Source organism: Hyperolius riggenbachi, chromosome 7 (assembly GCF_040937935.1).
Source record: "Hyperolius riggenbachi isolate aHypRig1 chromosome 7, aHypRig1.pri, whole genome shotgun sequence".
NCBI lineage: Eukaryota > Metazoa > Chordata > Amphibia > Anura > Hyperoliidae > Hyperolius > Hyperolius riggenbachi.
Window position 1 is genome coordinate 254,988,777 of NC_090652.1, and position 15,700 is coordinate 255,004,476.

The 15,700-nt window shown below is 43.6% G+C and overlaps 1 protein-coding gene across 3 annotated transcripts in view; it reads right to left on the bottom strand.

Moving 5' to 3' along the window:
- ERICH2 (glutamate rich 2) overlaps positions 1-15,700 on the bottom strand; it is a 52,878-nt gene that overhangs the window by 26,974 nt on the left and 10,204 nt on the right. For all 3 annotated transcript variants that reach the window (XM_068247048.1, XM_068247047.1, XM_068247046.1), the window contains exons 3-5: positions 10,072-10,105; positions 3,688-3,718; positions 343-382 (exon numbers count right to left, since the gene is read on the bottom strand). In XM_068247048.1, the coding sequence (XP_068103149.1) occupies positions 343-382; positions 3,688-3,718; positions 10,072-10,105 (105 nt within the window). The remainder of the gene's footprint in view (positions 1-342; positions 383-3,687; positions 3,719-10,071; positions 10,106-15,700) is intronic.

Here is a 15,700-nt window from a genome sequence, read left to right on the forward strand (position 1 = left end):
TTCCCTCATGAGGTAATTTACCTCACATGAGGTAATTTGTTTGATAACACTATCAGAATTGAGGCCATTACAAAGCTCTGACCACCTTCTTCGCTGTGGCCCGCCCCCAGCTCAGCAGCCACCAATTATGCTACGGTTGCCGACCTGGGGGAGGACCACGGTCAGCATGAATCTTAACGCAAAAAAAAAGCATGCCAAAAAAAGCAAACAATTTTTCTAAAACGATTAGTGTGAGCCCTGCCTTACAGTTGTGGTAGAGCAGGTACAGAAATGCCAAGAAACAACAGAGGAAAGGCTTACAAGCTGCAATATAGAGATGCAATTTCAGATTTTTACATTTACCTTTGTTGCAGAAACTAGGACATCAGGTGGACACGATGTTCTTTAAAACAGGAAGTTAAACAAAAACAACAATTAACATTAAAGACGAACTGTAGTAAAAACAAATGCATCAATACAATTGCTTAGTTTTTACAATACTAATTTATACATTATTTAATCAGCCTTTGCCCATTGTAAACACTTTCCTCAGCAAGATTTACATTCTGAAATTCATCATGGATGGCAACATTTGTCATGCTGTTGAGTGATCTCAGTGGAATGTTCAATATATAGATCTAGAAATTGTTTATGATGGTGAATCCAAGAAAATGACCCCAAAAATGGGTTTGCTGAATAATTTACTGCATTCTAGTATATACAGTACGTCACTACAGTGCCTCTATCATAGTATTTTCAAGCCCAAGTCAAAACGTTGAATGCAGAGGAAGAGATGTCTTTTAAAACAAATTATCCTGGAGAGGGGCTTTCATTAGAACAAGGATAACAATAGCAACACCCAGTTTAGACTGACCGTTCAGTTTAGACTGACCATTGAACCAATACAGCAGGCCAACAACTAGGCTTCAACCATGACTAGCATTGAGTGGAACCCTGATGGCAGATGTTGGTGACCACCTGTGACCGAATAGTTCAAAAAAGGTGGATGCTTTCATCTGTTGGGTGGTTACCAATGACTAAGACTACCTGCACACTGCAAATCCGATTTCCGATTCCGATTTGCAATTCCGATTTTCCCTGAATGCAATCAACAGAAAAACGAAGGAAAAAACGCAGCATGCAGTAACGATTACAAATCGGAATCGGATGCAAAAAGGGATTAAAAATCGGAATCGCATGCAGTTTGCAGGGAGCCTTAAGGTGGCCCCTAACGATCCAATTTCTAGCGAAAAATCGTTTGAGCGATCAAAAATTCTGATCAGAATGAAATTGTTCACTACACCATCAACGAACCAATCTATGACAACCAACAAGAAAATCCAAATTTTGGTTTGATGAAAATCAAATCGGACGATTTCATATAATCGTTCATAATCAATTGTGCCCATCAACGGAGAGTATTTACAGCCAATCCAATCAGAATTTCTGATCGCTCAAACAATTTTTCGCTAGAAATTGGATCATTAGTGGTCACCTTTAGACATTTATGAAGTGGGTATAGTTTTGTGTAAGCAAAGTACCATCACCACTACCTCCAGTGGACTCAGAATGCTATACACTCAGCAATAGTGGCTGAAAGGCTCTCTGCCAGTGATCTGAACTAGGACAACCTGTACAAACACTTTAATTATTTGGAAGAATTAGAGTTTATCATAAATTAAACACTGGCATTGGGAAAGGCAATCCCCACTGGCCCATATAAATAGTAGTATAGTGCCTAAAATATAACTTTTATTGTTGTCAATTTGTAGTCGGTTTATGGGGATCTTACAAATTGGGGGGGGGGGGGTGTACTATATTTTTTATCCATTCTGACTAAATGGATAATAGATACAGTCAAGGAACCAGGAAAAAGTGCTCATATCTACCCCTCGCACAAGTTCTGGGTGATGGGAATTGTCTGTTTAGCCTGCTTAACCCTCCTGGCGGAACGCAGTGTCAGTGGCTGCGTGCGCCGGAGGGATTTTTTAAAATAAAATGTGTTTTTTTATTTGTTAGCTAGCACTTTGCTAGCTAACTATGTGCCCCAATTCACCCGGCACCTCTCTGACCGCACCCCCCCCCCCGATCACCGCCGGCAATACTTACCCGTCCACGATCTCGCGAGAGCCGCAGCTTCACCAATGAGCTTCACTCGCCACTATGGCAACGATCGGACATGACGTTATCGACGTCATGACATCATGCGCAGTCCCGATCTTCCCCATAGCGAAGCCTGGAGCCGATTGGGAGGCTGCGCCATCGCGGGATCCCTGGGGGGTATGTATGACGGTGGCGATCGGGGGCGATCGGTGAGGCCCGGAGGGACTTGGGCCACATGGTTAGCTAGCACAGTGCTAGCTTAACAAAATACAACCATTTTTATTTTTTTAAAAACCGGGGCCATGTGATCCCCTGCGGCTTACCGCCAGGGAGGTTGATTATTATTTTTAATTGACAATAAATGTTATATTTTAGGCTCTATAATGCTGTTTAGAGGGACCAATAGGGATGGTCTTCCCCAATTCCAGTGTTTCGTTCAAAAAAACTGAAGTATGTTCAATAAAGATTTATTGGAAAAAAATTGGTTGCAGAACTGTAGAGGGGCAGAGAATGGGTGGGATGGCCTGTGGCTCTTGCTGGTGAACTCTCCAAGCATACATTTTGATTGGCACTATTCTATCTTCATAGTCACACGATCAAAGCCCTGCCAGAGATCCTTTAGCTTATTTCAACATGAAAAGTAAGGAAAATTGCTAATTAAATGACATCTAATGTTGCTCTCTGCTAATAGTATTTGTAAAATGCAATTCCCGGTTAGAGGTCTGCATCAAGTAACAGTAGCAACCAAAAGGATAAGCAACCTCCGCTGATTATAAGAATGTGCTGTAGGTCAGGAACCTCCTTGCCCACAGAGAGTCAGCTGCAACAACTAGGATGAGCCCCGGCGCTGTCGTCATGAAATGATATCACATATATTGAACCAAATTCCATAGTTCAGGAAACCTACATAATAGCAGGGCTAACACACACAAAAGAAACGGGTGAAGATGGGCATCCGCTCTTTGTCAAGCCTGTGCAGAGCCACTAATCACATAAACTGCAAAGCTGAATTTTATACAAGAAGGTTCCACTAACCAATCAATTTATAGAATCAGCACTGTGCCAGCCAATCAGAACACAACCAGCAAAAGTAAAACCAGCTCCCAGCAAGGAGTGGACCTGATGGGGAACTAGAGGTTATACATATGCACCAATCAGGTAAATTGAGACACCATAACAAGTGGCCAATGAGGAAAAAGCCAACAACAAAACCGGAAGTACGGAACATATGAGGAAACTGTAAGTGCGGCACGCATGAAAAGTCGTCTTACGGTGACACTAGCAGACTTGATGGAAGACTGTGGGTTTCATTGTGAAGACCACGCCCTCCTGATCTCTGATTGGTCACAAATATGAACATTCCCCACATGTGACAGAAAAAAGAAGCTGTAGTGATCACTGTCGAATTGTCAACTACTGTGGTCAATAACTGTCGGTGGCACAGTAAGGCTCAAATATAACCGTCTCTCTGCATAAAATACATGAACCTGAGCTGGCTCTGCATCAACTAACATTCATGACAGTACAGTTCTCAAATGCACAAAGACAAAATGATAAAACCCCATCAATGTGAATGCAATAGATATACAAATACATTTCACTTACTGGAATATTGTATTTTTTGGAGATTCCGCATCTAAAAACAGAAACAATCATAAAAACAACTTAGTGGAAAGAAAATCATGGGAAGTGTATTGGTCCACCAGATGCTGATAATTCCGAGTTAATCCAAATTTTATGGTAATACAACATGAGACTTGAAAAATGACCAATCAAATGCAGCCCCTGCATCAAATCGGAATAATCAGCATTTCACTTACTGCATCAAGTCGGAATTATCACATTTCCTTCTACTTAGGAATACTCACATCCGTTTTTCTTGTTGGGTTACTGTGGTCGTGTAGCTGCTTTTTAATTTTTTTTTAAGTATGTCGCAAAAATCTTAAAATATAAAATATATGTACATGTATACAGATAAGAGGTACGTTTCATCCAGAGTAAAGTGAGCCGTAAATTACTTTTCTCCTACGTTGCTTTCCCTTACAGTAGGTAGTAGAAATCTGACAGAACCAACAGGTTTTGGACTAACCCATCTCCTCATAGGGAATTCTTAGGGTTTTCTTTATTTTCAAAGGCACTTAGTGAAAGGCAGCTACTCCGTCCAACTTCACAAAAAAGTGTGCAGCGAGCAGGGAGGCTGGCCAGCATGTTTTTTTTTTTTATAAATCTTTATTTCAAGGAGGGTCCACTATGGAGTGATGGACTAGCCCAAAACCTGTCGGTTCTGTCAGATTTCTACTACCTACTGCAAGTTTTACTCTGGAAGAAACAGGTTTCTTATCTGTATATGTTTACATGTATTTTAAATTTTAAGATTTTCGCGACTGTGGCCCTTTAAATAGTGATAACAAAAATCGAAGCTGATGCAGTCATAAATACATTTTGCTGCATTAATGTGCTTTTATAAATTGGCTCCTGAAAGTTTCACAACGGTACACATAAGAGAATATGCAATTAACTCTTTCACATAAGTGATATTTTTGACCTTGTCAATAAAATGCATTTCAAAGTGACATTGAATCGACATTGAATCGGAAAAAAAACAACAACTTATGATATAATGAATTGTATGTGTAGTACAGATAATGAATAGAACATTAGTAGCAAATACAAGAGTCTCATAGTTTTATTTTCAGCTATATAGCTTTTTTTTTTTTAATAACACTGCATCATTCTCTAATATTTGCTGTTTACACACTACACTCTGCATTTAAACAATGAAACACAGCAGAGCTAATGACCCTTTGAATTTCTCTGCAGTAAAATGTTATCAGAAGTTGTCTTTCACTCTTTCTTTGATGTACAAGTGCTTCAGAAAAAAAAGCACTGTTCTCTGACTAAATTAGTTAGAGAGCTCACAGAGAAGCTCTTTTGCATAGATAACAACTGAAGTTTTTTTTAACTCTTCCTGTACATGAAACAATATGAGACTATTTTCTTTGCTCCTAGTGTTTTATTTCACTTAACTGTACTACACATACAACTCATTATATGATTTGTTTATTTTCACTTCAGATTCCCTTTATGCTGGGAATACACGGCTTGATTCTGAGCCATTTAGGTGGCTCGATAGATAATTTCCTACATGTCCAATCTCCGGCCCAATCGTTTTGCTGCTCGATTCCGCATTGAAGACGATGCAAAAAGATAAGAAAAACGAGCGGAAGATAAGAGAATCGCCTGCGGAATCGAGCGTGGAATCGATCAAGCGGGAGAATCGAGCAGCAAAATCGAGACGTGTATGCCCAGCATTAAGCCACCAGAAAACACGAAAATACTTTAAATAATTATGGCAGTACTTTTTCACCTACTTTTAGCTACCTTTTCAGTTGAAAAGTATTGGAAAGTGATTTAAAATAGAAGTTAAAAATGTAGCCCCAATGAGAAAACTTGGGATAAAAAATGAATTGCCTACGGGCCACGGTATTTAACAACAGATAAATTAAGGGAAAACCTCTCCTGTTACTCCTGTCAGATGTGCTTAAAGGGGTTCTGTGGTATTGTAAAAATCAAACGAGCTGACACTTACCTGTGGCTTCTATCAGCCCCCTGCAGCGGTAATGTCCCACGACATGCTCTTCCGATGGTGTGGCCTTTCCCTGCTGCCGGGGTCGGTGTAATCACGTGAGTGATTACACTGCCGCTGCGCAGCCTTGGCCACGCGCATGCTCGCTCCCGTGCGTCATTGGGAGCTAACTGCGCAGACGCAGTACAAGAAAACTTCGTACTGCACCTGCGCAATAAGCTCCCTATGACGCGAGCGGGAGCGAGCATTATTCGACCAGGACCGGCGGCTGGGAACGGGTGATCGGAGGAGGACGGCGTGGGACATTACTGCTGCAGGGGGCCGATAGAAGCCACAGGTAAGTGTCAGCTTGTTTGATTTTTACAATACCAGAGAACCCCTTTAAAGGACCACTACTGTGAAAAATAGTAACATTTTAAATACATACAGTATGTAGCCATCCTGCCAGTATGGCTATTCAGTACCTGTGCAAAGTGTATTCTCTATGTGATCATATCTGGGTTTTGTAGCTCTATGAAATCAGCTCTGAAACAGTTAATTGCAGAGTTTACTGTTTGCAGTTTTCCTTCCTACGTCTAGGGGAGAATACCTCTCACCAATAGGAGAGCAGCTTTGATACTGTTGCGATTTTGTAGCCAATGAGACAAAGTCTTAACTCTGAGAACAGAGAATTCACTCCCAGGGTCTAATGGCCCATACCCACGGGCTACAATTGTCGCCGCAACACGCGGCGTTGCACAGGCGCGCACCCCGAACTGTCGCTCGTCGCTGATGTCGCCAGGCGGTTGAACCGCTCAATTGCCTGGCGACAGTTGCCGCCGCAACACCGCCGCAATTGTCGCTAGTCCGCGTGAGTACGCGGACTAGCGACAGCAACCTGCATAAAGAATACGGAGCTTCCGGCGGGGGAGGAGGAACATTGGCGACAGCTTCCGTCGCACCGCTGGTCCCTCTTCCGCGTGTGTACGCGGAGGGACCTGGCGAGGAGCTGTCGCCGGCCTGTCGCGCACACGCTTACGTGTGCTGGTGACAGGCCAAAAAAGTTGCCTGTGAGTATGGGCCATTATGCAACGTAGTTTGTAGTGGGGACTAGAGACTGAACTGTATATTGGCCTAACAATCTTTTCGAGGTGTCAAGGACAATATGAAGAGAATCATTATATATATATCTAATAATCCAACTTGTTTCATCTTCCTGCTGCTGCTCTCCAGAGTAAAGCTCCTTGTAGATTACAAATACAGTTTTATATATGAGCTCCAACTGCCGGCCTACTATTTAGATTAACATTGGCCAATGTTTAGGGAAATTAGCTTCAATGTTTATCTGAGTTTGTTTATAACAGACCGTTTATACATTTGTCATTTAACCACTTCACCACTGAGGGGTTTTACCCCCTGACCACCAGAGCAATTTTCACCTTTCAGCGCTCCTTCCATTCATTCGTCTATAACTTTATTATTACTTATCCCAATGAAATGAACTATATCTTGTTTTTTTTGCCACCAATTAGGCTTTCTTTAGGTGGGACATTATGCCAAGAATTATTTTATTCTAAATGTGTTTTAATGGGGAAATAGGAAAAAATGTGGGAAAAAATTATTATTTTTCAGTTTTCGGCCATTATAGTTTTTAAATAAAGCATGCTACTGTAATTAAAACCCATGAAATGTATTACATGAATTAATGTATTTGTCCCGGTTATAAAACCATTTAAATTATGTCCCTATCACAATGTTTGGCGACAATATTTTATTTGGAAATAAAGGTGCATTTTTTTCAGTTTTGCATCCATCCCTAATTACAAGCCCGCAGTTTATAAAGTAACAGTGTTATACCCTCTTGACATAAATATTTAAAAAGTTCAGTCCCTAAGGTAACTATTTATGTTTTTTTTTTTTATTGTATTTTTTTTTTTTTAATTACAAAAAAAAATAAAAAATTGGGGAGTGTGGGAGGTAATGAGTTAATTTATTGTGTAAATGTAATGTTTGTATATGTAAAATGCTTTTAGGGTGAGGTTTACTATTTGGCCACAAGATGGCCACAGAGTGTTTGTTTACATGCGACCTGTAAGCGTCCGGGAGGAAACAGTAGGAGGCTGGGAGACGCACAATGATCTCGCTGTTTCTGAAAGAAGCAGCAGATCATTGCGGGGGCTAGATCAATGAACGGGAATGGATTTTCCCGTTCATTGATCTCCGGGCGAGCGGGCGGCGGCGTGCACGAGCGGCGGGTGCACGCGCACGAGCGGCGGGAACGCGGACAGCGGCGGTAGCGCGGAAGGTACGGATTTCTCCGTCCCTGGTTTTTTAGGAGGGAAAAAAGGGGCTGAGAAATTCGTACCGCTGGGGGTAAAGTGGTTAAACTGCACTTAAAGGGACTCCGAGCAGTGCAAAAACTATGGAAAGATGCATATCATTTTAAAGCTCTCTTTCTCCTCTTTCCAATGATATATAAACCACCATCCTACGCCTTTTAGTTTTCGCTATTTTCGCGATCGAAATTGCCACGGCAGTGACTTCGATCGCGAAAATAGAGAAAACTAAAAACGCGTGGGGCGACGATTTAGTTGTTGTCAGAAAGAGGAGAAAGAGAGCTTTAAAATGATGTCCATCTTTCTATAGTTTCTGCACTGTTTCCATAGTTATATTGTATTACACAGAGCGACTTTTTCTCAAAGTCAGCAGCTCTATTCAGCAGAATGGAGCTGCTGACTTTAGGAAAAAGTCGCCCTGTGTAATACAATGTAACTATGAAAAGATGGATATCATTTTAAAGCTCTCTTTCTCCTCTTTCTGACGACCCCTAAATCGTCACCCTACGCCTTTTAGTTTTCTCTATTTTCGTGATCGAAATCGCGGCCGCGGCAATTTAATCGCTAAAATAGCGAAAACTAAAAGGCGTAGGGTGGCGGTTTACATATCATTGGAAAGAGGAAAAAGATAGCTTTAAAATGATATGCATCTTTCCATAGTTTCTGCACTGCTCGGAGTACCTTTAATGATTTACTGTGATTATTTGGATTTCACATCTCTGGATTTTCTGATGTTTCTTTAGGCCAAGCCCTTTCCAGAGGCTTTGGAGATGTCATTCTCTACTGCATTCCTTTGCAAGCAACTGTTGGTATTCCATTATTGCCATAACTGGTTCATGTGTATCACTGGAGGTTGTGGGTGTCACTGGAGTTGGACAAGAGCAGGACCCATCTAACACAGCTACACCTATGGGTGCGCTACACATACAAATAAGCTGCACATGTTTAGCAGAGTAAAATGCAGTATAAATTACTTTTTTTTCTATGTTGCTGTTGCTTACAGTAGGCAGTAAATAATGGGCTGGTCTATCTCCTTATGGGGGTTTCTCAGTATTTCCTCTTTTTACAAAAACACTTTATGGAAAGGCTATATACAAAGATGGTGGCTTCCCAACATACTCACTTGCACACGATTTTGGGGGCTGGGCTGAGCAAGTGACGTTCAGTAAGTGATTTTGAAAATTAAGAAAACCCTGAGAATTCCCCATGAGGAGGTAGACTATTCGATAACCTTTCCGATTTTTATAACCTACTGTAAATGACATTTATAGAGCATTTTACTCTGCATCCAATATAAATTTTTTTGCATATGCATTTTAAATTGAACATTTTTTGGCTATAGTGATCCTTTTAAAGGAACCCTGAGCGCTACATAATAATGAAATATGGACTTACCTGGGGCTTCCTCCAGCCCCAATAGCCCGCGAGGTCCTCCGGCATACTCTCGGTCCCATCCGTGCTCGGTAATCCGGTGTGCGGGATGCTGGCTGGCATTATGACGCGCAGCATGCGCATGCACAGGAGACTTCAGCCGAAGTGCTGAAATACTGGAGCCGGGACAAGGACCACGGAAGAGACCAGGAGGACGCCGGGGGACTTTGCGGGCTACGGGGGGGCTGGAGGAAGCCCCAGGTAAGTCCAAATTTCATTTTTATTCAGAGCTTAGGGTCCCTTTAATGAGGCAGCAGAATCCACCTGTCACTGTAACCAGCTCTGCTGTTTAAAATAGCAGCCCAATATTCATGGCTACAAGATACTAACAACAACTAACTACCGGTACTCGGAAGACACAGACAGTATCACAGCTGCTTGGAGAGATAATAGCAGACAAGTCGTAGTCAGCAGGAACTGAGAGGTCACGTTCAGCTATTGCAAGAAATGCCTCACCTTTTGCATTGACAGCACAATCACATTTACAGTGCAGAATGGTCATTTCACAGTGATTTAGATGAAATGCTGCAGTCCAGTGCAGTGTCTCAGCACACTCGTGCTTTGCCTCATGTCCCTACAGAAAAACTGCCTCAAAAATCCAATCATGGTGTTTGGGCCTGATATTATGCAATAACATTCTGCCAAATCTACATTTACCTTCTGGATCAAGAACTTCCAATTTTCCAAATGCCTAGGAAAAAAAAACAATTTGTAACCATTACTTATGGAAATTATAACTTTATGGTAAATCTACAAAAGTAAATAATCTGCTACAACCCATCAGTGACCATGCCCGATGGCGGTGCAGGATTGAGTACTAGCTAATATCGAATGCCAATGAACTATAATGATTAGCGACAACATATTGTGTAAGTCCACTTGTATCAGCAATGCTCATTCCCACTGAGGAATGGACTCTAGAAGACCTCAGAAGGTGTCCTATGGTGTCTGGAACCTAGCACATCCCGTCAATGCATGATCAGACTGAGATCTGGGGAATCAGGTGGTTCCAGCACATGGCGCCAAAACTAGGTGTCCCAAAACAGTAATATTATACTGTGTTGGGTGCAGAAGGGTAATTTGGGGCTCTGGTGGTCCCCAGATCTTTACATCTCCCTCTGAGTTGTGAGGATTTGGAGGGGGAATAATATTTAATGCTGCCAGGGATTTAAGCATCAGCAGGGTGAGCCGTCATTCGGCTAACCCTGTGCCCAGCTCACCGGTGGTGCAACCACTTGCATGCAATTAGGAGGCCATAGAAAGCAGGATGCATCCGACCCAGCTAACTTTGTCTACTGTTGAATTAACAAGTTCTGACAAACACATGTCTGGGTTTAATCCCACTAAGAGACACAGTCGAAATCGGACATTTTCCTGCGAAGCTACAGCTATAAGAATTTGAGTGCGTGCTGCAGAAATCTGTGGCATGCCATCCAGAGTTGCACCACAGAGCGATCTGGACAGCAAGACAGTAAAGAAACAGGCAGCATTTCCCTGCGGATCTGCACATAGTGGGGAAACACTGCAGACCTACATATTGTGGGGAAACTCTGCAGATCTGCACATAGAGGGGAAACGCTGCGGATCTGCACATAGTGGGGAAACACTGCAGACCTACACATAGAGGGGAAATGCTGCGGATCTGCACATAGAGGGGAAACACTGCAGACCTACACATAGAGGTAAATTGCTGCGGATCTGCACGGAGGGGAAACATTGCAAATATGCACATTGCAGGGAAACACTGAAGAACTACATATAGAGGGGAATTGCTGCGGATCTGCACATAGAGGTAAAACACTGCGGATCTGCACATAAAGGGGAAAGGCTGGGAATCAGAACATAGAGGGAAAACGCTGCGGATCTGCACATAGTGGGGAAATGCTGAAAACACTGCGGACCTACACATAGTGGGGAAATGCTGTGGATCTGCACATAGTGGGGAAACGCTGCGGATCTGCACATAACCTGGAAATGCTGTGGATCTGCACATAGTGGGGAAATGCTGCAGATCTGCACATAGTGGGGAAATGCTGTGGATCTGCACATAGTGGGGAAATGCTGCAGATCTGCACATAGTGGGGAAATGCTGTGGATCTGCACATAGTGGGGAAATGCTGTGGATCTGCACATAGTGGGGAAATGCTGCAGATCTGCACATAGTGGGGAAATGCTGTGGATCTGCACATAGTGGGGAAATGCTGCAGATCTGCACATAGTGGGGAAATGCTGTGGATCTGCACATAGTGGGGGAATGCTGTGGATCTGCACATAGTGGGGAAATGCTGTGGATCTGCACATAGTGGGGAAATGCTGTGGATCTGCACATAGTGGGGAAATGCTGTGGATCTGCACATAGTGGGGAAATGCTGCAGATCTACACATAGTGGGGAAATGCTGTGGATCTGCACATTGTGGGGAAATGCTGCAGACCTACACATAGTGGGGAAATGCTGCAGATCTACACATAGTGGGGAAATGCTGTGGATCTGCACATAGTGGGGAAATGCTGCAGACCTACACATAGTGGGGAAATGCTGTGGATCTGCACATAGTAGGGAAATGCTGCAGACCTACACATAGTGGGGAAATGCTGTGGATCTGCACATAGTGGGGAAATGCTGCAGACCTACACATAGTGGGGAAATGCTGTGGATCTGCACATAGTGGGGAAATGCTGCAGACCTACACATAGTGGGGAAATGCTGCAGACCTACACATAGTGGGGAAATGCTGTGGATCTGCACATAGTGGGGAAATGCTGCAGACCTACACATAGTGGGGAAATGCTGTGGATCTGCACATTGTGAGGAAACGCTGGGGATCTGCACAAAGCGGGGAAATGCTGCAGATCAGCACAAAGAGGGTAAACGCTGCGGATCAGCACGTAGAGGGGAAACGCTGCGGATCAGCACATAGAGGGGAAACACTGCGGATCAGCACATAGAGGGAAAACGCTGCGGATCAGCACATAGAGGGGAAACATTGTGGATCTGCGCATAGTAGGGAAATGCTGTGGATCTGCACATGGTGGGGAAACACTGCGGATCTGCACATAGTGGGGAAACACTGCAGATCTGCTCATAGTGATGGAAGGCTGTGTATCTGCACAAGTCCTCTATTCTAGGTATTTTCAGCAGTAGACATGGATAAGCATCAACAAGTGAGCAGAGCCAAGTCCCGGTTTCTGGAGCGCTCCACGCCGGGGTGACCGTTGTTTGCATGCTGCAGCTATCCACCCACAGCATGGATGATATACTCTGCAAGGCCTAAAAGCTAAGGTGGCAACTAAAGAGCTCACTGTAACTTACTGCCAGAGCGGTGCAGGAGGAGGCAAGGATGTGCATGCATCTTTTCAGGCAGGAATCTGAAGCTGATCGTGGAGGATAAGCTTGTGGAGGAGCTGTGGACCGCCAATATCCGTGATTGAACAGCAATTGGTGAGACAGATCCCTTTACATTCATATATGCATAAGCAGCAATATGGTGGTGTAATATCTCGGCTTCAACTACAATCGATTGCAACCCGCAACAATCTACCAATAGATGATTAAGCTGGTGCCGGCATATGAAAGTGGTAGTGCGTGGTCTTGTAAGGTTGTGCTTGTGAATGGGAGCTCTCCACATGCAAGGACATTGTTTTTAAGTGTTTTTTGTATTGTTTGTCCCAATCTAACTAAGTGATCAATAAAGCCTATTTTTGTATTTTTTGACATTCCCTAAGTGGAGGTGTTTCTTCTTTTTGTTTATTACTATTTATACATCACTACTCCTGCACCTGTGGTAGTGAATACCAGAATGCAGATTAAGCCAGGGCTAATTTAATATATTGTAGTGATCAGCATGGCCTCTGTGACTGGCTTGCACTTATAATGCACTATAAACTACTTTTTTTTCTATCTTGCTGTCATAGTAGGTAGTAAAAAGCTGAAAGATCTGACTGATTTTGGAGTAGTCCATCTCCTCATGGTAGATTCTCAGTATTTCCTTATAGCTGAGAATCCATCCCCCATCAGGGCCGGCGCTACCATAGAGGCAAAGGAGGCAATTGCCCCAGAGCTTGTAGGGGCCCCCAGTGGCTACAAGAGGAAAAAAAAATTCAAATCGACCTTATAGTTTTTGAGAAAATCGATTTTAAAGTTTCAAAGGAAAAAAAATACACATTTAAAAACCCTCCGACTTTAATGGTTAATAGCAAATCCACCTTAAATGCTAGAAACCCTAAATTTGCAGGATATGTTAAAGAGATCATTGGGAATAAGAGGAAAAAACAATTTTTCAAAAAGAACTTATAGTTTTTGAGAAAATCGATTTTAAAGTTTCGAAGGAAAAAAGTATACTTTTAAATGTGGTAAATGTCACTTTTAGTAGTAAACCTAACAGTAGTGTAATTTTACATGCATCAAAAGAAAAAGCAATAAATTTCCTGACGGGGTTTCCAGGGGGTCTATACGCAGCCGCATCGCTTTGGCCAGGGATCGCTATACTGCCGCAATATGGATGTATGAAGATCCCTGGCATTTTTTCCTATTTTCCCAAAAACTTTTTTATGTTTAGAGTGTGGGAATTTTTTTTTTTAATTATGTGGGGTCCCCCCTCCTGAAACTTTTTAACCCCTTGTCCCCCATGCAGGCTGGGGTAGCCAGAATGTGGAGCTCCGACCGATTGGGGCTTTACACCCTGACTATACCAGCTGCAAAAAAGGTCCCTTAATGCCGATTTTTGCTCCGGGGTATCTGTTGGGGGGGCCCCCCAGGTTTATTTTGCCCTGGGGCCTCATTGTTGCTTAAACCGGCCCTGTCCCCCATGAGGAGATGGATTAGTCCAAAACCTTTTAGATTTTCACTACCTACTGTGAGTGACAGGGACATAGGATAAAAGTAATTTATAGTGCATTTTACTCTGGGAGAAATGTACATTTTATATGTATGTATTTTACCGTATTTTTCGGACTATAAGACGCACTTTTTGTTCCCCCAGAAGTGGGGAGAAAAAGTCCCTGCGTCTTATAGTCCGAATGTACCATATTTGGACTTAAGTTTTTTACCATTGTTTAAATTCCCTGCAAGTCGCTCTGAAGATTTAGCATCCTCAGCTAGTTTTCAATGCCCCGAGTCCCCCGACCACGTGGATAAATGTAACGAGCCAGCTTACCGATGCATGAATAAGAAGTAAGGACCCTGGTCTTCCCTGCATGAGCCGTGTACCGTACCCAGCTGGTTAACACTGCCCCGCGTCATTGGCTGTAATTGGCTGCGTGCATCTCACATTGTCACTTGACTCTTCTCACGAGAACAGGCTTCAGTTACCCTAGATGTGCGAATGCTGTTAGCGGCCAATCAGCGGAATTGTAATGGGTAGCAGGAGAGGCAAATGACAGCCGGAGATGCGCGCAGCCGATGCACAGTTGCTAATCAATGGAATGGGACGCGGGGCAGTGTTATGTTAACCAGCTGGGTACGCTAGACGGCTCCTGCAGGGAAGACCTGTTACTTATCATACATGCATCGGTAAGCTGGCTCGTTACTTTGTTCCCGCATCGGGTAAGCTGTGGGGATTCCAGGAAAGGGGTGTGACGTGGCTGCTGTGGATTGGTTTACAGCTCTGTCAGTCAGGGCTGCCGCTAAATGACTGGATCTGATGGTCTCGCCGGTGGGACCATTGGGGCCAGTCACTTAGCGGCAGCCCTGACTGACAGGGCTGTAAACCAATCCACAGCAGCCACGTCACACCCCTTTCCTGGAATCCCCACAGCTTACCCGATGCGGGAACAAAGTAACGAGCCAGCTTACCGATGCATGAATGATAAGTAACAGGTCTTCCCTGCAGGAGCCGTCTAGCGTACCCAGCTGGTTAACATAACACTGCCCCGCGTCCCATTCCATTGATTAGCAACTGTAAAGCAATCAGCAGCGGCAGCAGCAGCCATGTCAAACCTCTTTCCTACAATGTGGTGTCTGCAATGCTCAAGCCATTGCTGCTCAAAGTGAGGCTGCAGAACCTTTCAAGTCACTAGAATCCCGGGGAACATAGAGGTGAGGCTGCAGCCCGCAGACAGCAGCACTGTATCAGCTAATTCCCACACCCGCGAGGATGTCTGCTGATGTTGCCCTCCAGTCATCAATGGCATGGAATTAGGGCAATGTACGCTGCTTGCCAGCCAAGCAGCATTTAGCAGCGAGCCTTCCTCCTTCTATTCCAGACACATAGCCCTTCTCTGACTCACATGTAGGCCTCCTTATGTCACTCCCAGCAGAATAACTCCACACACATCACACCAATACTC